The sequence below is a fragment of the Setaria italica genome, chromosome III, assembly GCF_000263155.2.
Source record: "Setaria italica strain Yugu1 chromosome III, Setaria_italica_v2.0, whole genome shotgun sequence".
Classification (NCBI taxonomy): Eukaryota; Viridiplantae; Streptophyta; class Magnoliopsida; order Poales; family Poaceae; genus Setaria; species Setaria italica.
In genome coordinates this window covers 17,932,749-17,958,785 of record NC_028452.1, presented here as the reverse complement: position 1 = coordinate 17,958,785, position 26,037 = coordinate 17,932,749, and the positions used below count along the sequence as shown (strand labels likewise).

Below are 26,037 nucleotides of genomic sequence, written 5' to 3'. Positions count from 1 at the left end.
TGCACTGGTGATGACAGCCAAGTCGCCTGGACCACGGCATGCCATCTCAAGGATGAAGCTGGCCTCATCATCATCGACATTGAGCTACACAACACTTGCCTCCTCCTCAAGACCATCAACAAGCTGCTGGCAGGGCACAGCAACCCCTGGGCCAATTGGGCACCTACTGGGTGGTTGCCGGTGTCTCGCTAGGGAGCGGGGACTCGACTTCTTTCTAGTTCGACAACTGGTCAACCGCCGGTGCCGTCGCCACGGCTCTACCGATGTTGTTTTCTCACTACACCACACCTAACATCACGGTGGCAGCAGCATTCTGCACTAGCGCGCAGGTGCTGCCCATGCAGGATCGAATGAGCGCCGCCGCTGCCAACGAACTCTCCGGCCTCTCGTCCCGGCTTGCCGGGCTCCGCCTAGAGGGAGCGCCGGACGCTCGCCATCTCCTCTGGGGAGTCAGAACGCACCTTCCGATTTGGGGCAGTCTACTGGATGTTAAAGCAAGCTAGCTGCACCGTCCCCTTCGCTGATGTCAACTGGGCAAACTTTGCCCCCATCAAGTGCGCGTGTTCTTCTGGATCCTGCTTTTGCTTTGGGTCGTCTGGAAGAGTCGTAACCGCATGGTGTTCGACGGATGCAGTCAGGACCTCGCGACCATGGCAGCAGCTGTGGTCTCTTACCTTTGGCTCTAGATTGTCTGTGCCCCCCGCAGGCTGAACTGTGACCCGCTTAAATCCTGGTGCTCTGGCATTGCCGTGTAGATCACCCCTGTGTAAAACACTCTCCCCTTCCCCTCTGTACCTCTCGATCGCGCCATGACGGTGATGTAAAACCCAAGTGGGCTTTGCCCAAATCAATTGAGTTCAGGTGGGCGATCTCCGCACCCCGTTGCCATCTAAAAAAATTGTAATTTGGAATGGAGAGAGTACAAAAGATTCCATCAGTCTCTGAAATGCAATTCTACCAACGATCTCCACTTCGATGACAGCGATTGGGCGATGGAGGAGGCCCGTCGCGATCACGCCAACTAGTACCCCTGTCGTCGACCTCACCCCGCAGCAGCGACTCGGGAGGTGGCCCGTCGCGTCGGTCTCCTCCATGGTTGCAACTCTGGGGAAAACTCCAGGCTTGCCCATCGCATTTGCGTTTCATGATGTATGTAAGCCATTCCACCCCGACTTTTCTGTAACCACCTCGCTTACTGAATGGATCCAGCTACTACTCTACTTGGAGGTAGTGGAAGTGGAAGCTGAGTGTTCCCATCGCCCTCTCGCAATCATACGCGCCATGGAGAGGTCGTTACGTATGCTTTGACAATAACTGAATTCTGAATCCGTGAGCTTACTTGTTTGCCGTGAACTTGCCTATTTTAGTACTCTATATAAACTCTCTAGTACTCTGCTACCTTCTCAACCTTTCTTGGCCAGGTGTAGCAAAATCAGCGAACAGATGGCCCTTCCTACACAGTTGCAGTAGGAATAGAAATACCAACAGAACTATGCGTGTCTCACGTGAAGTCGATTTTTCACCATCCAACTATCACCTCAGTTTGGTTTTGATCATCGAACCGCAAAATCACCAATGTTTCACCACCCAACTCTTAAAACCGTTCATATTTGACCATCGGGCGGTTTTGGTGGGTGGTTTTGCTGACGTGGACACCATATGACAATGGGGCCCACTTGTTAGTCCTCCTCTCTCCTCTCTCTCTTTCTTTTCTCGTCTCCCTCTCCTCTCTCTCTTTCTTCTCTCCTCTCCCCTCTGCCGACAGCTGCCAGCCCCTGCACCAGGATCTGGTGCCGCCACCGCTCCGGCCTTCAGCAATACCGCCGCCACCCTATGCCGCTGTCAGGCGCGTCCTCGACCTCATCCTCCCTGTTCCACTGCGGCGGGGCGGGATGGCAGTGCCGGCGTAGGGCGGGACGAAAAGGTGTCCCCGCACGCCTGTGCCGTGACGAGAGTGGCAGCGGCTACGACACACTCGCTGACGTGGGTGCTGCCAGCCACCCTCTCACCGCGGTGCGGACGCTGGCGCTTGACGGGAGCAGCGGCCAGCTAGTGGCGCGCGCGATGTGGTGCACGGCGAGGAAGAGGAGGAGGAGGAGGAGGAGGTTGAGGCACCGGTGCGACTCACGGGCCCACGGAGCATGCGGAGGCCGGTCTCCCGCGGCGCGACACCTCCCCCAAGGGCCACCGAAGTGAAACGTGAGGTGGTGGAGGAGGAGGAGGAAGAGGAGACGTTGCTATAGCTGATGGCGCGCGGCAGACAGAGCTCGTGCGTGACGAAGTCCGCAGGGGCTAGGATAGGGGAGACATGGGGGACGGTGGTGGCTGGCGCAGGGGAGGCGCAAGGGCGGCCAAAGGCGCGGGGGATGGTCGGCGTAGGGAAGAAAAGAGAGAGAGGAGGAGGGCTGACAAGTGGGCCCTACCATCATGTGGCGTCCACGTCAGCAAAACCACCCACTAAAACCGCTCGATGGCCAGATATGAACGGTTTTAGGGGACGTTTGGTTACTCGAGCTAAAGTTTAGTCCGTGTCACATCGAATATTCAGAAGGTAATTAGTAGAACTAAATGTGAGTTAATTATAAAACTAATTGCACAGATGGAGGCTAAACGGCGAGACGAATCTATTAAGCCTAATTAATCCATCATTAGCAAACATTTACTGTAGCAACACATTGTCAAATCATGAACTAGGTTTAATATATTCATCTCGGAGTTTAGCCTCCATCTATGCAATGGTTTTGTAAATGTCTATATTTAATACTCCTAATTAGTATCTAAACATTCGATATGACAGGTGCTAAAAATAAGCAACGTGAACCAAACGGGATCTTTGGATGACCAAAGATTCCGATGGTCAAAAATAAGCTAAGAGTTGGATGGCCAAAAATGTACTTCCCGAGTATTATACCAATCAATTATACATGGCTACTTTTAAAAAAATAAAATTGTAGCCAATTTTAACGAGGACGACACGCGCACGCTCGGTGCACACTGTTCATCGACAAGGAGACGCCTGTTCCCTAATTCCTAAGCTCTGGTTAATTTTTTTCTCCAAATGCTATCGCTAGAAAACAACGTGCAAGCAGACGACTGATTGGGTCCGGCGGACGGGAGCTCAAATGATTGGCCACATTCAGACACCGGCGCTACGCCGACAGCGACGCAGCCACGCCGGCGTTCTCATCAAACTGCACGCACGCCAAACATTCCAGCAGCAGAACAGACGGGATATGTTGCAGAGGATCACAATTCATTCAAGCAGATCTGTACACGTTCAGCTATGATCGTATAGCTTTTCTTTGTTATAGGAGCAGCAGAACTGTTTGCTGCTGCTGCTGCATCATTGATCATTTGCAGCTACACAAGAGCAGCAGTTTTTGCTGCCGCTGAACCCTTCGTGGCTACAGCTTGGTGACTAGCTCTTCCTATCGGCAGTAAGGTTACGTACAAGGCTGGCAATCGACAATCATAACTACAGGGGAAAATGTACAGCGTATACACAAGGTTGCGCGAGGCTGGCGCGGTGAGCTATTTACATGGAGCCGGCGAGGAATTTACGGGTGAGCTTCATCCCACTCTTTCCGGTTAAGGAGACCTGCAGTACCCAGTACGCCATCAGTAAGTTGTGCAAGCAGTAACATCTTACGAGCACACTTCAATTTGAGCAAGACTCAAGCGCATGGAGCATGAAAGGAACGAGTGCGAAGAAACAAATTTACAGCGTTTCTCCTACCAAGAGAATATCCTCATCGGTTCCAAAGGACTTGCGGGCCTCGTCTAAGCTCTTCATTGTCACCCTTTCGCGCTTCCTGAAAGAATCAACACGCAGCCTTATTACGCCCCTGACTGAGAATTAGCTGGTGTCTTGAGTCTTGACAATCATGCACAGATGTACATGAAGGGATGAAGCTCAAATCAGAAGGTGAAATCACTCGAGTTACACAGTTGTCATTTCAAGACAACTAATACTCCTTGACTCTATCAGTGAAATAGGCACAATCTGTTCGTTCAAAAAAAAATACTCCTTGACTCTTGTATTTCTGTATCCCAGAACAGCATGAGCTACTTCTAGTTATACAGAGTACATTAGCTATTCTCGTGGTTAGATGTACGTTTGTAAATTACCAGAGGGAAAAAATCAGAACCAAACTTTTAGAAAACACAAATGACTTCATCCAACATATATAGTTGCACATATACAAGCTGACACTCATTATCATGGAAGAGTATACTAAGTGAATATTACACACCTGGAACTGGCAGGATCCCTTATCTCAAATTCACAATCATCGGCATCATACCCGCAGATTATGACGTAATGCCCTGCAAAGTGTAAACAAATTCACACAACTATACTAGTGAATTTGCAATATGATGACAAGAAGGAACATGGTGCTTGTAATCCAGATGAAGAAACAATCAAAACTATGGACACTGAAATGCATGTCAATGACCTCACAAAACCCTGGAAAATGCTCATTTTTGAAGAGAGAGTAAATGTTCCAAGAGGAGCATAAAATAACTCACCCATGTAATCTGAATCCTCATTGAGCTGTTGCACATCATGTACACCATTCATCCAAGACGAACTGCATTCCAAATTTCAGTTATTATTATATTCTGTCAGAGCCTCAAGTTTCGAATCAATATCGGACCATTTGTGTTTCTCAGTTGAACTCCAAAAGGTTTGGCGCTTGAAAATGAAAGTTAAATGATAAATCTTTGCTTAGTTTAATCCCCTATATGCCACTGAAATGACATTGAAGGGATTAAGAAAATTTAACTCAGCGGCCTTGAAGGGATGTTGGTTTCAGCAGCGGCAGATCTAGGATTCGAATTCAATTTTATCCAAGTGGCATATAAGAAATTTACACAAAAAAAATTAAGACCAAATTCAACTTTGTATATGACTTATGAAATTGAAAAAAAAAACAGAAAAAGAGTGAATAAAATGGAGGTATGTATCATCTTAGTAACCACAACAAAATAAAAACACTTACTTTAGCTTTGACTTATCCACTAATGCAATGGCAATGCAGTGCCCTGATAACAGTAGAAAGGCAATTTCATATGCGCTGATGGATCTGCACTGCAAAAAGGCACAAATTGAGAGAGAAAAAATTAAGTGCTGTGGGAAGTACATGTAGTACAGAGTTTTCATGTAGTTAGCTGCTGTGATCATACTTGAATACTAATTCCAGCATCAAGTGCCTTCCCGAATAGCTCATCGACCCGGTCGATGTCTTCTTCCAATTGCTCCTATCATCATTGACCATTTTAGAAACATTACTATTGTTAACTTCAGAAGAATGTGAACTAGAAGTTGGTAAGAACATGTACCCTATAGAAGGTTTCAGCAGAATATTGCGGATTTGCTCCAATAGTCACAGTAAAGAAAGAAAAGCTAACAGCAAATTTGTTTAACAGATACGCCAAGTCGACTGTCCAAACGCTGCAAACGAGAAAGCGTCAACACCATTAGTTCATCAAGGGTTTACCGTTCTTTTAATAGGTTGAAATATTAACACATTATAAATTCAGTTTCGGATATCCACAGCACGTCAAATGTTCTTTAAGAATGGTACTGTGTTCATTTTGAATGAAACCATCATGCCTGTCTGTCTTCATGACTACTCTGGACCATATATTCCTTACAATCATCCAACCACCATCATTTTTAGCTTTGTGCTAATCCCTTTTAATGAACCGTGCATAGAACCAAATCAAACTATAACGGACGGGCATTTGTTTAGTAATTAGTACTGCTGCACAGCTAATCGTACTTAAGATTGTAATTATTCCAGTAGTGTTAGAGAGAGAACCTTGTGGTGCGGCAGAGCCTCTCGAGATCGGCAATGCCGTCGCAGCAATCGATCCCCAGCGTCCTGAGCACCATGAGCACGCAAGCGAGGCCGCAGTCCCAGGTGAAGGCCTGCTGCACATGTGGAACCTAGCACCACCAGAAGAAGGTCCAGAACAGGAATCAAATTTGTCAACACCCACCCAATAATGAGGAAAGCACATGTACACAGAAACGCAACAGTGAGGCTACTTAATTAGTCGAGAGAAAGGAGAGAAGCTCACATCGACGTAGTACGATCGGCGTGCTAGAGGAATCTGGCCGTCGGCGGACGGCGAGCCCGGCCCCTGCCCGCCGCCGTCGTCGTCGCCCGCCATCTTGAAGAGCTTCTCGGAGATGATGCAGAGGGGCCACATGACATCGTCAAACGCCCGCGGCAACGAAGCTCGATCGAGCGGGGGCTTCCCGCTCCCGCTCCCCCGGCTCTCTCAGAACCGGGCGAGGAAGAGGATCAGGCGAGCACGGCCGGCGACTGAACCTGGCAGACCCCTCCCTGTGGGGAGGGAATAAGAGGAAGAGCAGCAGGTTGAGCACAGCAGGGCGCGCCTGGATGGGAGCGGAGCCGCGGTGGTGGCGGAACGGGCGATTGGGCGCGGCCGGCTTAACTGCCACCGGGCTGGACGGTGATTAAAACGGGCGAGAGGCCAGGGGGAGGCGACCGGCGCGCGCGGCGCCTTTAAGGGCACGCGGGGGCCTTCCAGAAACTGCTGCGTGTGGTGGTGGCGGTGCTATTTTTTTGTGCGCCTCGGCACTCTAGTCTGTACTCTGCTGGGCTGCCGGTAGAAAGGAGGAGAAGGCGCGGGGCGGGCTGGGAGTTGGAGGGAAGCGACGCGGGGGCCGATCGAGGAGCGGGGAATGGATAGGGATTGGAGGAGGCGGAGGAGGATGCCGACGGGGAATTCGCTTTCGGCACCGCGACTCGGTGACGTGTAGCGTAGGCAGGCACGTACCCGTACGCATACAGATCTACGGCCTCCCCGCCCGGCTCGGCGGCTCGGCATGGCCAATTATGCGCGAGCCGACGCTGGATCAAGAGGCGCGCGCGCCGCGACGGGCTGCATTGACCGGCTCGACGAAAGGCCGCCGCCGCCGAGTTGTTGGCTGGCGCCGGTGGTGGGCCTGCCGTGCCGTCCGGGTTGGTAGCGAACGACGTCGATGTCAAGATTGTCGCCGATCGCCTTCGCGTCGCATGGTCCTGAGCTTTTTTTGCATCCACTCCAATGATGGCCAGCCTCCGAAAGCGCTGGGGCTCACGGCGGCGACGGCCGCCATGAAAATATCTCGTACCCGTCATGTCCATCTCTGCTTGATATCTTGGATCCCGCTCGACGTCGCTTGTAATTCGGTTGGAGTTGGATTATGGTGGTGGTGGTGGTCCTGGTGGACATAGGAGAGAAGACGCAACAAAAGCTCTTTTGCCACGTGCCTCCTGGTGATTGGTGGCTGGACACAACATTTGCCGTCCTGCCTAACTACAGCTGGTAATGCCTTTCTGCGGCAGCAGTCGATGGTTCTGACTTTTTGACAGTGATGCTCACGGATCGACGAGCGTTCGGCCGTACTTAAGTGGGCCGGTGGCCTGCTTCAAAGATAAAGTGGTACAGTTGCAGCCCAACATGTAGCGTTTCATAATGGGCTAAGAACGGCACAATCATCATCATACTCAAACAAAAAAGTCGTCGAACCACACAGCAGGCCCAATGTATATGGGCCGTGGAAACGAATCCCCCGGTGCAAGTGCAGGCCACGTGGTGTGTGCGGTGTTGTAGCTATCCAACTGACACCTTTGGCCCTCCAGCACGTGGTTAGCCTAGCCGAAGTTCACATGCATACGACATACCAGCCTATGTTCATCCCTTGTTGCTCGTCAAAGTGCAATGTGCTACTGATAGCACTAAAGCGGTAGACGAAAGGACGACTCCTAGTAGACGAAAAAAGGATCTTGACTGAGACAACAGCATAGTACAGTACGCGTGGGGCATTTCAGAAATGTTTATCTTCTCAAAGCGCAAAGAAAAAAAAACACTCAGTCACACGAAGACCGTTAACCTAGGGCGTCAAAAAGCTTCCGTTCACGCAAACCGATCGGAGTTTCGCAACGCTCTCCGCCTCTTTCCCTCAGCCCGGAAGCAATCCCAAGTCCCAACCGTTCCACGACGCCCGAAAGAAACCGCGTGGAAGCCGTCGTGACTCTAGGACGGCACGTCCGTAGTCGCTGCTTCCATCCAAAAATACTAGCCGTCGTGACTCGTGCGCGCAGGCTAAACGACCTCACACGATTCTCATCCAACCCGACCCACCGGTCTGCTGCGCCCATGCCAGTTGCCAGCCGTTCAGGCACCGCGACGCGCATCCCTGCCGTGCCACCCGGAAGCCGATGGCAGGCACGGCACCGTGCAAAGATTCCACGCGCACGTCGCACCAAACGCTGGAGTGCACGGTGCACGCTGCGTTACCCCACCCCCGCCGCAGACGGCCAGACGCCGCGCGTTCCGGCCGGCCGGAACGCGCGCGGCGAGACGTGCCCCGCGCCGCAATCCGCCGCTGTCCGTGTCCGGGTCCGGACCAGTTGTCCCGCCCGCTCGCCTGGCCGCGTCGGGCGTCGCGCTTTGCTTCGGCCCGAACGCTGCTGACGCGGACCCACCCACCACCTGCTCTCTCCTTTTATGCTCCTCTCTCGCTCGCATCGCCGCAGCGCTTTCCGATCGAGTTCATTCTGCCTCTGCCCCCACCACCCCCATTGGAAGAGCAGAGCAGGTGGGTAGCGAGGCCACTAGCGAGTGAGAAGCCGCACCGCAGCCCAGCCGCGCGAGCGAGGGTTCTGATCCGATGGCCGGCGCCGGGGCGGACGGGGAGCGCAGGATCGGGGTGGCGATGGACTACTCCGACAGCTCCAAGAAGGCGCTGGACTGGGCCATCGCCAACCTGCTCCGCCACGGGGACACCCTCGTCGTCGTCCACGTCCTGCACCACGGCGGGGAGGAGACCAAGCACACGCTCTGGGCCAAGTCCGGATCCCGTAAGCACTTGCCGGCTCCGAGATCTTAGTAAATCCGCGGTGTGGTTCTCCACTTCTCCATATGGCCTGGCTAGCTTGAACTGATGCGATTCTCCCCGCGTGTTTCGGTCCATCCCCCTGCAGCGCTGATCCCTCTCTCCGAGTTCCGGGAGCCCGAGGTGATGAAGAACTACGGCGTCAAGACAGACGCCGAGGTGCTCGACATGATCGACACGGCGGCGCGACAGAAGCAGGTGTGGGCCGATGGATGTTCCTGCCGCGCCTTTTTGCCGTGTTATTCGGTACTGCGTTCTTGATCAAGCGGGTGGGGATAACTGACGCTTGTACATTTCCGTGCTGATGATCAGCTCAAGGTGGTGGCCAAGCTGTACTGGGGCGACGCCAGGGAGAAGCTCTGCGATGGCGTCGAGGAGCTCAAGATCGACTCCCTTGTCATGGGTAGCCGCGGCCTCGGCCCGATCCAGAGGTATAATCCTAACACACTGCTGCTGCTGTCGAAATGTTGCCACATCAAGAACCGAATGTGCTGTCCTGTTTGATAATGGAGTCCCTTGTTTCATCGCTTTAGATAAGCAATAAAATTTGTTAGTATAATTTATTTGTTGCATCGCTCGATTGATAGGGACAGGCCACGTGCCAACTTACAGCACTTAAATTTACAGCGCTCCCAGTTCATTACGTCGTTCTGGGATGCCATTCAACGACAATGCTTATCTAGATTTCAGATTCTGTCTTGTACCGTTGAATCCAGTGATACTGAGGGCCCGTTGTCGCTAAACTTTAGTTGCTAAAAGTTGTTAAACTTTACTTGCTAAATTTTAGCAAAAGCTGTTTGGATACTCTTGCTAAAAGACATTTAATGAGCTGTAAAAAGACCTATCTACCCTTATTAAAGGTGCACAGGAGGGGGGAGACAAGCAAAAAATGAGGGGTACAGGTTGTCCAGCCCACCTTTTAGCAAGTTTTAGCAACCAAAAACTTGCTAAAGTGCTAAACTTTAGCAAGTCAACTTTAGCAAGTTTTAGCAAAGGTGGAACCAAACACCCCTGAGGTGTGAGTACATTTCTTAATCAGAGAGGGGAACAAGTCGCAGCCTTGCGGCCTTTTTTTTTCTTTTCCCTGAGCATTGACTTGCGACCTTTTAAACTTGCAAGAGGCAATGTGCTAGCCTCTCCTTGAGACATCCTCATCTTGATTGCTTGGCATTTTTTATGGGGCCATGTGAAACTGCAGTTGATATTTAGAATTTTAAATGTTTCTACAATAGTTTGAGCATTGGAAGAACACACACTCATGATCGGGTCAACCACTGTTGTATTGTGCTGTTCGAGTACATACATGATTATGACAAGTGGGTAATTACTCCTTCCATTCCAAATTACAAGTCGTTCCAAGAATCTTGGAGAGTCAAAACATTTCAAATTTGACCAAAATTATAGAGAAAATTATAAAGATTTATGACATCAAATAGTTATACTATGAAAATATAATTGATGAAGAATCTGATGATACTTAGTTAACATCATAAATGCTATTATATTAGCATATAAATTTGGTCAAACTTGAGGTACTTTGACTCTCTAAGATTCTTGAAATGACTTATAATTTAGGATGGAGGGAGTAGTTTATAGACATGTTGTGGAACTATGACTTTAGTTCAATATCTTCACTATATGATTTATGATTATGACAAGTGGGTACGTGTCTAAGGATGATCTGTATTGAGCATTAAACGCAGCAAATGTTTTTGCATTTCACCATAAGTAAATAAAGTACTCCACTCGAGATTAGAGATAGGTAGCCAAATCTTTAAAATGATATCTGATTTATTTCTTGTTTCCAACAAAACTGACCATTCCTGCCTTGCTACTGAATTTATACTTGAATGAACTGAAAAGGAGGACCTATGCAGCACCTCATGTACCCAATTCAATTTACACACAGCTCAATTATTTAGGTGCGACAAATCAGAATTGATTTACCATGACCATTTTTTTTTAAAAAAGAAATACCATGGCCATATTTCTCTCCACACTTTTACTGCATTTGTTGATATCTGACACTTCCAGTATTGTACATTGCTTTCCGTTCCTTTTGATGCAAACTTGTAAATGCTTTTATTGTACTCAGAACTTGATGCATGCAAATATAACCCAAAAAGTTGTTAGCCTGTTTCATTTTCTTACGACTCTCTAATCTTGCGGTCGCTGCAGGATCCTCCTGGGAAGTGTGACCAACTACGTGCTGTCGAACGCATCGTGCCCTGTGACAGTCGTCAAGGGAAAGTAAGGAGCAGGCCAGCCTACCAGCGATATGGAGGATGCTAGCATGCAGTTTGTGTGGACTAAGCGCTACATGTGTCGGTGTTGTTGCTGAATTTGAATAAAGTATGGATCTTCTTTGTTTGTGATGTTGCAGCTTTCGCATATCCTCCTGACCTTGTCTGTCGTAGTCTGTGAACACTCAACACTCGGTAGATGCTAATGTGCTCGCTTGTGCACATCCCTTCTTATTTTAGATCGAATTTGATGCCTCATACCCTTTTTATGGTCGTTCGTTTGATCTGGCTGGCTATTTGGGTAGTCCAGTCAGTTTTGCATATCGTGATGCTTGATACCCTTCTTTCATCTTGGAACTCGTATTCGACCAAGCCAAAGCTCAAACGGGCGTGCATGTGCATTCGACGCTAGTTAAGCGCAAAGCAGACGCTCATTTTCCCCGTGCTCACGCGCACTGCCAACCATAGATTGTGCCCCTGTTGCCCACACCAACAATGGCCGCTACTTGGTTGTGGGCTTGTGGCCAGCACAGTGGCAACACTCCTCTGGAAAGTGGAAACCCATGCTACATCGCAAGGCCGCTATGGCAAATGGCCCCATTTGCATCGTCGTCGTGAGAAAAAGCCTTACAACCTTTCGGAACATGCCCTAGCAGTAATAAAACAATTACAAATGGTTTGGACAATTTCAAACTATCAGGACACGTCGGCAGCCTCCGACCAGCTTACATAGACCAAAAATGTTAGTAATAATTTGCCTCTCTATTAGTAGTGATATTTGAATCTCCACATGATAAATTTAGTTGCTAGATATTCTCGCTTAGTAGGTCCAAAACAGGCCCATAATGCATATTTATTCTCGATAAGCATCATCTAAACTAAAAAATGGTTGTAAAACACAATAATAAACTTACTAAAAGCTACAGTACAATTTCTGAGGCGGAAAAAACATTTTAACAGGCTGCCGTGTGGGCTCCTGACCCTACGCCCACCGGCTGTACAACGTTCCTGTACTGGCTTATTGGATGGCTACGATGAACCCAGGGCTCCACCTCCACGGAGGCCGGCCAAAGCTGTGATGTCCGTCGGATGTCTCAATCAACAAACCAAGCCGCGCGCCGGAGGTCAAAGCCAATCTACATCATCCCGATTCCCGCCTCCAAGCGAGCCTCAATTTTCCTTCCCGCGCGGCGCACCAAAATTCCCCTTCCACCGCTCCGCCGCGAAGCTCCCCACCCCGCCAGCGTCCCCTCGCCAAATCCGAATCCCCGGCGGCCCCAGTCCCCAGTCTGCTCAAACCCTAGCGGCTAGGGAAGCAGCAATCAGGCGCCGGCGGCGCGAGGAGGAGGATGTACGGGAGGCGCGCGTCGCAGCTGCTGAAGGAGATCGACTCCTCTGAGGCTGGCCAGCTAGCACCGTTCAACGTAATTCCCGCTTCTCTGAACTCACCTACAGTTACTGGTTCGGAATCAGAGCGATTGCTGCTTCTACCTCGTTTATGTTCGTGACAGGCTGCAATTTTGTTTGATCCGGTGCCTTAGGTGTCCCATGGGTGAAATGGCCATTAGACACTGTGTTTTATTCTCAATCGAAAGTGTTACTTGTGTAGTAGCACCTAAAAACCATAAATCATCAGATCAAATATCGACGTTCTTTTTCTGACAGCTGACTGATGTGCCTGCAATGCTATATCAAATTTGTGAGCTACTGAGTCAGTATCCATTTAGACTCTTGTCCCTTCTAAACGTGTCTGTTAGCATGTGCTACCCAAATTCTGGTAGAAAAATCCTTTTGCACCTGGTTTAATTCTCCATCAAGTTAGACCCTATCCATGCCAGGTCCCATAGGATCACTAAGAATTTCCATAAAGAAAATGATCACTGCATGTTTCATTGTATTCGTTATCATATTTGTTTTACTATGTGCATTTGACATGGATGTAAATAACTGTGTGTTATGAAATCTTCAGAAGGAAATTAGGGGTAGCAGCTGCAGCACTGTATACTTTTTTGAAAGAATTAGCATTGTATACTACCTTGCCATTATATTGTGCGCAAAAACTGAGTTAAAAGTATCTATAGTACCCTTCCATTATCAGAAGCAATGCAATTTTGATAGCCACAGTTCCTTTTAGTTTCTTTAATACCTAACTTTCAGTCTTTCAAAATGTGCAGAGTGACGTGTTTGATCAGGTCATTAGAGAGTGCAATGAGCACAATTCACAGTTTCAATCATTGATCAGGTAATTGGTATCCTACTAGAATGTTGAGTTGTTGACCATCTTCATCCAACAGTAACCTGGTTGTTAGGCATTTCCAATGTACAATCTACTGATTTGCTCTGGCTTATGACAGGAAGATGGTGGAGCAAAACTTAGACATCGAGACAACTAGAAATGAGGACCACTATGGTGCAGCTATCCACCATCTTTCCCTGCTCCGTAACAAAAGATGCCTCATGGCCTACATGTACAAATCTAACAATTCACAGATGAGAAAATTTCTGTTTCTCTGTTTTATGCTGGTAGCACGTGCATAAAATTGATTTTGATTGTATTTTAGCTGACAACATTATGTCCAACTAGGTACAACCGAGCAGAAGTTATTCAGAGTTTTAGATGGAAAGTCGGCCCTGTGCTTCCTCATGATATTCAAGAAAAGCTCCATTTCTCAGAGAAAGAGTACTTCAAGAACCACTCTGCAGCCATTAAGTCATACATCTCAGAGATGGATATAGATTTGACAGTGGTATGGTATTTCTCTATACCTTATGCTTTCTTAGGGATGAGAATGAGGTAGATTCATCCAACTTTCTATACCTTTTTTATAGGACATGGTCCCTCCCAAGGATCCTTACATTCAGGTTCGGGTGCTGGAGGACATTGGCGAAGTATCTCTTGGCGACCATTCTGTATCATTGACCAAGAACTCACTCCATTTCCTAAGGCGCACAGATGCTGAACAATTTATATCACAGGTTTTCTCTCTGTTTCTTTGCGATCTGCTTCTATTGCTATCTCTTCTGCTAATAATATGATGCTGAACTTACTATAGGGTCTTATGGAAGAATTTCTGGAGTAGGGACAACATATGATGTATAATAGGTACCACTCTTTGCCTTTTATCTTATTAATTAAGATATACTTTCAGTAGTGTAATTCTGCTGTAATGTTTCATAGTTGCCCAAAGCTTACTTGTCTTAGATAAGTAAAGACATGATGGCTGCTGAATATTTTTCACTCGCACATATGCCTAGTTCAGCAGTCATTGCTATGCTAAGTGCATAGATATTCAGTTTGCGGTAGTGATAGGTACCAACTTTGAAGCATCTGTATTTGGACCTGCTTGTTAAACTGTACATGTTGGAACTGGTTATCTTGCAGGATGTGTGCTACCTCTTTGTTCAGTGCTGCTGCCTGATGGAACAAGCACCCTTATGATGCTTGCAGAGACTATGTGCAACAGTGGAAGGACATGTGTTATCTTGGTTGTGAAGGTACAAACTACAAAGTGCACATGATATTCTGTACCAGGGAGCTTCTAACTAGTTGTAGCTATGATTTCTTGGTCTAGAAGAATGAGTCAAAGTTTACAACAGCTCTTTCCCAGTGTCAATTTTCTTTGTGTTGTATTTTTAACACAGTAAAATTTACCACTTTGTAGATTGTACAAGCAGTCTTAATAAAATTCATTGCCTCTGTTTATATGTGGATGTTTTTGTGTGATTATGTCAGTGTGACATCTAAGAAAGCCCGCGCTGACAGCATTTTAATGCGTGCATTTTAGTTTTGCTTGGCTTAGAAGATTTTCCTGTGCACCAGTTTGATTTACTTATTGCGCTCAATGTGCTACAGTTACAGTTCTCTCAGTTTGAATTCTAACTTGCTCTAGTCAGAAGCCACAACGCAGGCTCATTCCACCTTGTATCACACCACAAGTGGCCTTTCTGTCTTTGCTAGGAAGTGAGATTAATGCAGTTCTTGCAGGAAAGTTTCTGCTTACTGGATTTATTTAAAGCTACACAGAACATCACTAAGCTAAGGTTGGTATCTTCTTTTAACCACTGCAAGTTTCGTGAGATGCTTTTATTCTTGGGAACTTGCAAACCAGCATGGCCATCTCAACACTAATTGATAGTTAGAGACTCTCTAGCTTGAAGATTGCTTTGCTAATTTTCATGAGGTTAAAACCATACGACATTGGTATGTGTGCAGTTTGTAGTATCCACAAACTTCAAATTTGAATTGCATCATTGCACAGTGCTTATTGATTGCATGCTTGTTTGAGAATGCAGTTACCATGTCTTAATTCCAGACCTAACTAACCTCTTAACTTCAAAATTGAGATTGCTAGCTGAAACATCTTCCCCAGTACATCACGCCTCATGTTTATTATAATACCCATGCAGAATTTTTTCTTTGGGGGGGGGGGGGGGGGGGGCGCATTAACCCATGCAGAACTTTTACATGCCCAAATCGTGCGGTGAAACTAAAAACATGAATTCGTGTGTTCGAAGTTATGGACATCAGACCGAAACGTCTTTGCTATGTTTACACGAGCTGCGTTTTTTAACCAAAATACAACAGATGCAGTGATCCTGCACGTGCTTAGTTGGCTTGTCAATGCAATGCTTTATCCTTTATAATGCTTTACACTTTGAGATCACCATGCTGTGTATTTGTGTTATGGTTACAAAAATGGTGAACAGATAAAGCTGCCCTTCTATCTGCTTTATCGTTTCCGAGATTCGCATGTGTCTTGCGTCTTTCCTTAGCCTACCCCCGAACAATCCGAACGTCTTTTTTCGCCTACAGCCTTTCCTCACTTTCTTGTTGTTTGATGTATTTATAAATGATGCTTTGAGCTATTTATAAAAGAGCACTTTTATTTCATACTCTGCTGTTTGCTTCTTCGGTGCTTGTTTTGTTTAAAACAGGATGGGACTGAACAAACTTCATAAAAAATTAAGAAAGAAACTACCTGTAGTACCTTGCACTTCAGTATTGCTGGCATAAGTAGGAACAGATCCTGAAACATTTCCCTTTTTTAGGACCAGTTCATCCTGCAACGTCATGTTATATTCAGTATTCTGGGAAGCTACGGCCAAACTGTGGTGGTCCACATCTTGCAATTCAAACTTAAAACGAACAGACCAACTATTCCGTATGTTTTCTGAAAGCAGAACTGGCACTTTATTTCATAATCTTTTCCCTCTTATGTTTTGGGTGGTTTGCAACGTTGTCCTTCGGTGTAACTAACTGGTAGGCCTTGGCACTGATGTGCTAGCATCCGCCGCCCCCTGCAGCACGCAAATTTGAGGATGGTCACTCGACATGCAAAAAAGAAGGGCTTTGGATGATGGTTTTCATGCTTGTGATGGAATACTTCCAAGCGGTAGCATAGGCAAACAATGACAAAGACTACATGATAAGCCTAGGCACATTCAGTCTTATATTCAAGCCTTCCAAGTGAAGAATGTCTTTTCTCCAGCACTCAACAGATCACAAAATTTTTAGAACATCATTAGCATAAGATCTTAGCAGAACTGCAGAACCCATGTAGTTTGGGCTCGCAAGATGATTGGCCTAGGCTGATGCCGCCGTAGCGAAAAGACGAAATGGAACATCCTCCCGAGATCCCTAGCGGCTTTTCCTTGTCACTTGTCAGTCTCCCAACGGACGAGTCGGATTCCGGGCCAGCACTAGCAGGCCGCAGTTCGCCGACGGGCCCTCGCCGGCGACGCATCACTCCAACCCCGGGCGGGGCGCCGTGCCGCAACGCCCAGGAGTCGCGACAGGCGAGAGGTGACGAGCCGGTGACCCTGTGCCTGCGTGCCGCGCGTACGCTTTTGCCCTCGGGGCTCTCAAACCGTGGCAGTGTGGCTACTTCTCGTAGGGGCTCTCAAACCGCGACGGGCCCGTAGCCCCGTGTCTGCACCAGTACTGGTACGTACTCTCATGGAACATTCTTCTAGGCAGAGGGTCGTCTTCTCTTTGACATTCGGGGGTCGCTATCTTGGAGTTCTCGGATGGCCCAAGTGTTGATTCTCTTGTCTCCCGTCACTTCACGCTATGGCAGGGACTTTGACTTCCAGCGGAAAATACAAAAACTTGGCCATGGTGAGTGTACTACGGTACTACCTGACGGTCGAGACAGACTACTGAGTTTGGGGCAGCACAGTGTTTGAGTAAGAAATCTGATTTTTTTTTTAAAAAAAAGGAAAGACCCATCATTCAAATTGGATGGTATGTGCTAGGACTGCACCCACCAATCTGTATTCTGTAGTACTGTACCAGTAGGAACACGATCCCGGTTGATACTGTTTGCACAAAGACATCCTCTTGCTAATATCAGTACAGCATGAGAAGCCTCCTCGTATCAGTTAAAGCTGCTGCTTATCTGCCGACGGGCTGCCGAGCAAAGCTGATGCTTCCGTTCCGGGTGGGCCAAAGCGAGCATCATTTCCGCCCGTTGCTTGCGATCTTTGCTTCCGGTACAAGTGAGGCGCGCTCAAATGATCAATGAATGGTAATCCGGCCCAAGTGATCGAGCCCGGCGACGATTTTGAAGACGGTTGGTGCGAGAGGGGAGAGATCCTAATGATTCAGTACCACACCAATTGCTCTTGTTTGTGGGGGGAATTGGCCAGTTGGGGACCGGCGTGGGGGCGACGGACAGGGAACGACACGGGATGGATTTCCCAGGCGCCGGCAAAAGGAGATCCTGCCGCGGTTACCGAGTCAAAGCCTGCCTGACGTGCACTGGTGGTTGGCTACCAGACGCGTCCTAGCCCTATCCATCGCAGCCTTTTTCTCCGGCTCTCGTCTTTGTCTCGATCGGCGTTTTCAAACCCAGATTTTGAAAACCTCTGGCTCATCACGCTCGCTCGCCCGAAGAGCATCTCTGCTCCAAGGTTCTGGACTGCTCTAGTGCACGCTCAAATCGCTTTACTTCAGTCTCTCTGACGATACAAATTACAAATTCATGTCAACTCTCAACGTATATCGAAAAGCAACTAACTGCGTGCGCTACTCCGTTGCGTGGACGTCACCGTTGAGTATGATACTGCTCGACTTGACCGTTTGATCGGCCACGTTCAACGCCATTAAACAAAACCCAGAACCTGTAACGAGGAATCATGCGTCGAACCTCAAACGGCCCTTTCGCCTCCTCGGAATTTCCATGGCTTGCAGACCCAGCAACCCCCACCCATCTCCCCTCCACATGACCACCACCTGCAGCTAGCGACAGCGTGCAACGGCACTACGGCAGGAGCCAGACAGCCAGTTCCATACGTAGAGACGACGCACCAGTGCGCCGCTACCAGACGGCCGGTCCCGGCGCGGCGTAGCTGCCACGCCGGAGCCGACCAACCCTGCAGCCTCCCTCTAACCGTTGGCCTGGACGCACCCCCCATGCGGCCATGCGGTCCTGACCTGCTGCCCCCTCCCGACGATACCCTCCTAAAGGAAAGACGGGGGGGTGGCAACCTCCGTAGCCTGGTAGGAGAAGCCGACGGAAAAAGCCCACCAAGGAAACTCAAAACCCAACGGTCACTCCTCCCTCCCTCCTCCTCTCGCCTTTCGCTTCTTTTAAGCCTTTACTCCTCTCTCTTTCTCTCACCCTCACCGTCCCTCTCGTTGCCGCATCCACCCCACGAGGTTCCAGTCTTTCCGTGTTCCCCTCTCGCCGCACGCCACCACCCACAAGGCCACAAGCGTAGTCTCGCTGGTCGTGGTCACCGGCCGGCGCTGTCGATTTGTCTAGTCGAAGCCTCCGCTCAACGTAGTGAGGAAGCAGCTAGCATTGGTCGCCCGGGGAAGGATGGCGAGAGGTGGCGGAGCGGGAGAGGAGGAGGAGGGGAGGGCGGCGAGCGAGGAGGCGCTGACGGCGGACTCGGCGGACGAGGAGGGCCGTCGCGGGAGCAGCTCCAGCGCCAGCTCCGAGGCCGCCTCCAGCGTGTCATACACCTACACCCCGCCCGACGACTGGCAGAAGGTGGCCATCAAGACCTGCGTGTCGGCCGAAGTCGTCGTCGCCGCGCCCGGCGGCAAGGACGAGAAGCCGCCGCAGCGCAGCGGGGACGCCGCGGCCGACAAGCACAGCAGGGCCTCGGGTACGTGGCAAGCGAATCCTATCGTTTCGAGAGTGTGTAATCTACAGCGGTCGTCGATCGGTCTCACCGTCGTGCTGCATCCTAAATTTTCCAGAGATGGAGATGATGAAGGAGAGGTTCTCGAAGCTACTGCTGGGCGAGGACATGTCCGGCAGCGGCAAGGGCGTCTGCACCGCGCTCGCCATCTCCAACGCCATCACCAACCTCTGCGGTAAGTGACGCGATCCACTTTGCGAGGTTTGCAAATGCATTGGCGTTGTTGGTTGGTCGCTGCCCGGTTGCTTTCTTCGACGAGAATCACGATGGAGTTTTAATTAGCTCTTGCGTTATTTGCAGCGACGATATTCGGGCAGCTCTGGAGGCTGGAGCCGCTGCTGCCGGAGAAGAAGGCCATGTGGCGGCGGGAGATGGACTGGCTGCTCTGCGTCAGCGACCACATCGTCGAGCTCGTGCCCACATGGCAGACGTTCCCGGACGGGACTAGGCTGGAGGTAAACTACTCCTATGGACTAGTACTCGCTAATTAAATTGAGTACACTCCCAAAATTAAGAGTCTTCTGCATCGGTAGCAAAATCCGAGCAGTAACTAAATTGAGTACACTGCTCAACTAACTAATTGTAAGATTTCCGAATCTAGCTGTAATAAACGTGTAATTTTCCATGATCAAATCCTGTGTCCGGCCGACGTCCTATCTGAGTGCAATGAGCGCAAAATCTTGGGTGATTTTGAATCATAATTGTGCAGGACCGCGGCAAATAGCCATTAAATACGTACTTAGCCATTTGATACCTAATCTAGTGCATTCAAAGGGGTGGGATGTTCTGAGGTCCCAAGAGTAAAGAGCACATCAATGTGCTGCCCGTTTTGGTTGGTCACCTCTGCGTCTTTCATCAAACCAGCCAATTCAAATGCTTGATCATTCCTAGCTGCATCTGCTAATTAGTGTCCAGGATGTTGCTAATCCTATTTCTGTTCCCTTTTCTTGCTGCACTAATTGTATAGTAATCTGGGTTAGTTTGTAGTGTAATCTAACGTCCACCTGAACATTGCAATATGCAGTTCTATATCTGAAGACAGTTTTTAAAAAACTCTGAAGACAAAAACAATAATTTTCACGCGAGCAGTGTAAGCTGATTACCACTTGTGGGCTGCCATTTTTTCAGATCATGACAAGCAGGCCACGGTCTGATCTGTACATCAACCTGCCAGCGCTCCGGAAGCTAGACAACATGCTCCTCGTGAGTTCATAGTTTACTATCCTCATGTTCTCCAAATGCTTCTGAAAAACGAGGAACATTTCCTGACTGACTGACTGACAAGCCTCTGCTTCCAGGAAATCCTGGAGGGATTCAGGGACGCCGAATTCTGGTACGTGGACCAGGGCATCTGCGCGCCGGACTGCGACGGCTCCGCGTCGTTCAGGAGGACGTTCCACCGCCGCGACGACAAGTGGTGGCTCCCGGTGCCCCGCGTGCCCCACGGCGGCCTCTGCGAGGCCACGCGGCGGCAGGTCGAGCATCGCCGCGACTGCGCCAACCAGATCCTCAAGGCCGCCATGGCCATCAACAGCAACGCCTTGGCCGAGATGGACGTGCCCGACTCCTACCTCGACTCCCTGCCAAAGGTTCAGACTTCGGAGCCCAGAAATGTCACGATGTCTGAACATTTTCTCGTACGCACTGTCGGTGTGCTGTGCTTTCATTCTGACACGATGCTTTCTCTGATCAACGTTGGACGTGTCAGAACGGGCGCGCGACGCTGGGCGACGTCATCTACCGGTACATCACCTCGGACCAGTTCTCCCCGGACTGCCTCCTCGACTGCCTCGACCTGTCGTCGGAGTACCAGGCGCTGGAGATCGCCAACCGCGTCGAGGCCTCTGTCTACGTGTGGCGCCGGAGGGGCGGCGCTGCCGGGAAGCCGGCGAGCCGCGCCGGTACCAAGTTGTCGTGGGGCATCGTCAAGGACATGATCATGGACACGGAGAAGCGGGACCTGCTCGCTGAGCGCGCCGAGGGCCTCCTGATATCCCTGAAGCAGAGGTTCCCCGGGCTCACGCAGACGAGCCTGGACATGAGCAAGATCCAGTACAACAAGGTTCGTCGTGTCTTTCAGAATCCGTTGAAATGGTAATTCAGCGGATAGCTGACTGAACATTTCCCTCTCTCATGTTCTTCAGGACGTGGGGAAATCGATTCTTGAGAGCTACTCGAGGGTTCTGGAGAGCCTGGCCTCCAACATCATCGCACGGATCGACGACCTGCTCAACGTCGACGAGCTGAGCAAGCAATCAGACCACCTCCCCGCTGGCGGCGCGGACGGGAAGATCGTCTGCAAGAACAGCAGCAGCAAGGCCACCACGGTGGTGCCCGCCTCGGGCACGCCGTACGCGACGGCGTACGCCACGCCGAGCTTCTCACCGGCGCAGCTGTCCAGCCCGTCCAAGATCGGCAGGGCCCTGCTGGTCGACCGCCGGTCATACCACAGTAAGGGGCCCGGAGCCAAGAGAGCAACGATGCCCAAGGCTGACCACGCCGGCGTGGAGGTGGTCAAGGGGATGTTGCTCGGCAGCGCCGTGTTCGACATCCCGACGACGGCTGTTGCAGCAGAGCTGTGAAGATCCAGGGCACACGCTGGTTTCAGATGTGTATACTCATTACCTCGTGTCAGCGTCACCGATGCGCTGGCCAGATTTGTTGATGCGTGGTGTTACTCGTAGTATTTAGGCACCTGAGGCGATTTCTCTTGCCGTTTGCCGCCCTCCGTTTGTAATGCTTTTTGGCACGGTTTCATGTTAGTTCTACAAGTTTTTGTATGCTATCCGATATTTCTATCCGATGGAGTATAAGACAGTTTCTATCCGATGTTCATCGGTTCGGATCCAAGGACCGCGCCGTCGCGAGACAAGTAGCCAACTGGGGCTAAAAAATGGTTCTACCGAAGTACCGATGGGGCTCTTGGGAGATTGACAGCTTGGTACAATGAGATTTGGTACTGATAAGTAGCCAACCAAAAATTTGGCACCTTAAACTTATCCAAGGTTTTTTAGCCAACCAAAGACTTTCACAAATACAACAGAGCTTTTATTCAATGTTTTTTTTATAAGCTCCAATGTTGTTGTTGATCGGGGTCAAAGCGCAGCCTCGCAGTCCCAGGGCAATGTCGCATTGGCGCTCCTGGTCAGGTCCGGTCGGGAACTGGGACAGAGGACGACGACGACGGGCTAATGAAACACATAAGGCAGAGTACAACACCGGCCCAGTTCCGAGCATCCGATCCACTAACTCCGACGTGGGCTACATACAACAGTTCCTTCAACTGAAAAGCCCAAGAGAGAAACCTCCTCAGCCAGTATGCAGCCCACATAATCGCTGCGCCCCCGTGAGATGAAATTTGCAGGAGAAAACCCTCGCCAAACTTGGAGCAATAGTTTAGGAACAGGGGTATGTACAATCCAAATCATTTTGAAACATAGCAGGAACAAAGACACACACACAGACATAGTACATGTAGCAGGTGATCCTGCGAGCTGCGACTCTTTGGCAACTGCTTATGAAACTACTCCCTGCTGACCTAACAGTCCATTAGTAGTTTCAGTACTGCACCTAAACCACAAGAACACAAAGGCAAAAGGGAACTGAGAAGGACACGGCCTACACCCACATCTGTCCAGGTGAGATGATGCATCTAAATACTGCCTCCACCGACAAGACGGATGTAGTCCCGACGCCAACTCCCAACTATGATTTTTGATGCCTGACGGCTCAGTATCAACAGTTCCAACACTACAACAAGCGCTACTCCTTTTATTCCTGAAAAAGAAGAAGGGAAAATGATGTGAATAAGAGGATGAAGCCAATGACAAGGCATCATACGTAACAAGTCTAGCAGGTTTCTACTGATCATAGCTAGTACTGGTTACCAAATACTCCGTAGTTCGCTGTTCTGGATAGCTTAAGCTCCCATGTATCATTGTCAGCCTTATACATTATCACCGGTATATGTACTTTTTAGATACCTTTTATCATGAATTCATAGTGTTTTTCTATATTTTAGAAATGACTTATCTGACAAACTATGCAAGTTCATAAAACATTTTATTCTTGGGGAGTAACCTTTGTCACAACCTCATATCATGGTAAGAACGAAGCAAAAATGCCAAAACATTACATTATGCCGATTGCCTGGACTTCTTAGGAACAGTATTTCCTAATTTTGGATAGATCAAAACACTCCTCTGCTAGTGTTTCCTTGAAAGGTAACACTTCCCGGCATCTTAATTATATGATAAAACGCTTTCTACAGGTGCAACACTCCTGAATAATTGTGACCTATCATGATGGTGTGCTAGGCTTGGAGAAAAGACTGGTGGTGATGTGATCTGTTCTAGTTAATTGAAGTTTATTACACTTCATGACAGCTAACAGTTGTCTTACAGCCATCATTGTCAGCCCCCACTATTATGCAATCATGTGTAGGTTCGACAACTAACAAGTAATTCTTATACAGACTAGTGATTATTTTAGAATGGAACTAGAATAATGACACAAACATAAAATAAAGATATGCTTTGAAGTTATTGAGACTTGTATAGGACACCGACACTGAATAGATGAACAAGGGAAGTATCCCTAGAGACAAAAAAAAAAAGATTGAATGAAACTTAGTTACCATATCACATCTTGCTTGTCCCATGATTAGGTTCAGCAAGATGTTAAAGACCAACAATCTATCGTTTTCAAACAGTTGTTGAGTTCGAAGCATATAGTCTAAGCTAACACTAAGTGATGGAAATCGCAAATTGGAAAATATGGAGTGTGTTTTCTGTGGTATACCTTTGTTCACAAAAGGAGAGCCCACAGGAGGTTATTCAGTAATAAAGTGAACCTGAAAGTGCAACCTAGTCAGTGCATACACATTCATCTACTCAAGATAATGTACAAATTAGCGCACAACCGTGCCATACCTTGCCACCAATCGCCTCTAGTAGCAGAGCCATCTGGATTGTCCTCTTTATACTGGATTCAACATGCAAAATAGATATTAAACATAAGTGATCTAAGCTATCTGTACAATTATATAAAAATAACTGCATACATTTCTTGGTGGTTCATTGGCAGGTTGCTTCTGTTGAGAGCTACTGTAGAACTCCCGACCACCGTAATGCACGGATGAGCCAAAATAAGGGGATTCTGATGACTCATTTGGATAGGCATGTTTTCCATCCTTGTATGTAGTGCGGCCATGAGATTTGCTATCTGGAGCACGAATTAAACTTCCACAGTTACATTAATGCCCAAGATCGCTAAGATGATTAACAAACAGGTTTAAAGATTGTTTTACATATGAACTGAATCTAAATCGAGTAGCAATATCAAATTGACAGGAATGCACAGAACTACCTGTGATGCTACTGCCATTCTGCCCTCTAGAACTCTGCTTGTTCAGCATCGCGTACAAGTCCGTCTGCTTTGCGTCTTTTGCGTTCCCCTAGAAGGTAAAACCAAGAACAACAATGTCAACGGCCAAATAGGATTTTGCTTAGCCCTACAACTCCTCCAAAATCAAAATTAAAACTAACATGAGAAAACCGACACTATAACAGATAAAGCAAATCGCACCACCAGTTCACCAATCACCACAAACGGCGAGATCGAAACAATCCTTAAAACTGACACCACATGGGTCCGAAAGACGGCGTGATAGAGACGGTACCGCAGGAGACGAGGAGAAGACGGCGCTGAAGTACCCGTTAGCCGGCGGCGGCGCGGCTCCGGCTCCGGCAGCGGCGGCGGCGGAAGCGGCCGACTTCTTCTTGGCCTCCATGTCGACTCGCCTTCCTGCGTCAGCGGCTTCGGGAGATGGGCCTAGACTCTGGAGAGGGGATGGGAGCCGTGAACACAGCAGGAGGAGAAAGATAGGGCACGTGAAGTGGTCGTTACAGGCGGCGGCGCGGGGGAAGCAGTTGGTGGTTCGCCTCGTGGCGTCCTGCTCCGGCCAACATCTGTGCCGGCATTTAAAGGCGTCGACGGAGCGCCCCGGTTTCAGTATTTCCGTGATCCGGAGGGGGCTGGACGAGGAACATGTGTTTTGCGCCTTTGCTCCATGCCCCCTGCCCACCAGCGAATTTACAGGGATAGGCGCCATAAAGGATTAGTTTCTTTTACTCCAACTCTGCCCGCCAACCACCTTGAGTTATAGAATCATTTGTTCGGTAAATAACACAAGGATGGCATAAATGGTTAATGGATAAATGCGAATCTAATAAGATAGCTGCAAAACTTAACTCAAGATTTGTCCGGATGCCATAACACAAACATTTTTTTAATGTCTGTCCCTGAACGTAGCATGAAAAGCCTTACGTAAAAGCTCGTCTAAAATGCAACTACTAGTAATATACAATTAACAACCACATGATGGTAGGACACTTGTCGTGGCGTAGGCATGTTTGATTAATTATATTCATCAACAATGAAGATTTTGAATACCGTACATGATATTCCCTCCGCTCCAAATTACAGGTCGTTTTGGCTTTTCTAAGTTTATAGATTTTGCTATGCACTTAGATAGTCTAAGTGTATAGTAAAATTTATAAATCTAGAAAAACCAAAACAAACTATAATTTGAGACAGAGGGAGTACTAAGAAATTAGGAATGGCAAGAGTAGTTTTTGTTTCACTATTAATATGGTTCAGGAAGTTTATATGTTTTTTGTATTTCGAATTTTACATTATTATGTTTGTTCTAAAAGGGAAAAACAT

At 48.6% G+C, this 26,037-nt stretch overlaps 5 protein-coding genes across 6 annotated transcripts; 3 read left to right on the top strand and 2 right to left on the bottom strand.

Moving 5' to 3' along the window:
* Window positions 1-3,234: 3,234 nt before the first annotated feature.
* On the bottom strand, window positions 3,235-6,674 carry LOC101767961 (protein GUCD1). Its single transcript, XM_004961836.3, has 9 exons — window positions 6,088-6,674; window positions 5,826-5,953; window positions 5,344-5,455; window positions 5,188-5,262; window positions 5,004-5,092; window positions 4,531-4,592; window positions 4,254-4,326; window positions 3,737-3,812; window positions 3,235-3,598 (listed from the first exon to the last, which is right to left on the bottom strand). The coding sequence occupies exons 1-9, from the start codon at window positions 6,217-6,219 to the stop codon at window positions 3,536-3,538; spliced, it is 810 nt and encodes a 269-aa protein (XP_004961893.1). The 5' UTR covers window positions 6,220-6,674; the 3' UTR covers window positions 3,235-3,535.
* A 1,828-nt stretch (window positions 6,675-8,502) lies between these two features.
* LOC101767558 (universal stress protein PHOS32) lies at window positions 8,503-11,420 on the top strand. Its single transcript, XM_004961835.3, has 4 exons — window positions 8,503-8,882; window positions 9,006-9,115; window positions 9,230-9,348; window positions 11,096-11,420. The coding sequence occupies exons 1-4, from the start codon at window positions 8,693-8,695 to the stop codon at window positions 11,169-11,171; spliced, it is 495 nt and encodes a 164-aa protein (XP_004961892.1). The 5' UTR covers window positions 8,503-8,692; the 3' UTR covers window positions 11,172-11,420.
* Window positions 11,421-12,259: 839 nt separating this feature from the next.
* On the top strand, window positions 12,260-14,865 carry LOC101767162 (DNA replication complex GINS protein PSF1). The gene is made up of 7 exons (XM_004961834.3): window positions 12,260-12,584; window positions 13,335-13,402; window positions 13,515-13,628; window positions 13,745-13,907; window positions 13,990-14,136; window positions 14,214-14,263; window positions 14,543-14,865. The coding sequence occupies exons 1-6, from the start codon at window positions 12,510-12,512 to the stop codon at window positions 14,238-14,240; spliced, it is 594 nt and encodes a 197-aa protein (XP_004961891.1). The 5' UTR covers window positions 12,260-12,509; the 3' UTR covers window positions 14,241-14,263; window positions 14,543-14,865.
* A 3,807-nt stretch (window positions 14,866-18,672) lies between these two features.
* On the top strand, window positions 18,673-22,140 carry LOC101766749 (rop guanine nucleotide exchange factor 7). The gene is made up of 7 exons (XM_004961833.4): window positions 18,673-19,275; window positions 19,370-19,486; window positions 19,612-19,766; window positions 20,440-20,514; window positions 20,610-20,900; window positions 21,020-21,373; window positions 21,456-22,140. Exons 1-7 carry the CDS (start codon window positions 18,984-18,986, stop codon window positions 21,891-21,893), a joined length of 1,722 nt encoding a protein of 573 aa, XP_004961890.1. The 5' UTR covers window positions 18,673-18,983; the 3' UTR covers window positions 21,894-22,140.
* A 554-nt stretch (window positions 22,141-22,694) lies between these two features.
* LOC101766336 lies at window positions 22,695-25,365 on the bottom strand. 2 transcript variants are annotated; one of them, XM_004961832.4, is made up of 6 exons: window positions 24,992-25,363; window positions 24,679-24,766; window positions 24,374-24,534; window positions 24,243-24,294; window positions 24,112-24,163; window positions 22,695-23,088 (listed from the first exon to the last, which is right to left on the bottom strand). In XM_004961832.4, exons 1-5 carry the CDS (start codon window positions 25,100-25,102, stop codon window positions 24,147-24,149), a joined length of 429 nt encoding a protein of 142 aa, XP_004961889.1. In that variant the 5' UTR covers window positions 25,103-25,363; the 3' UTR covers window positions 22,695-23,088; window positions 24,112-24,146. The 2 variants fall into 2 exon arrangements, with proteins under 2 accessions (XP_004961889.1, XP_022680851.1); XM_022825116.1 differs by lacking the exon at window positions 22,695-23,088 and having other exon boundaries at window positions 24,111-24,163; window positions 24,992-25,365.
* Window positions 25,366-26,037: the final 672 nt, after the last annotated feature.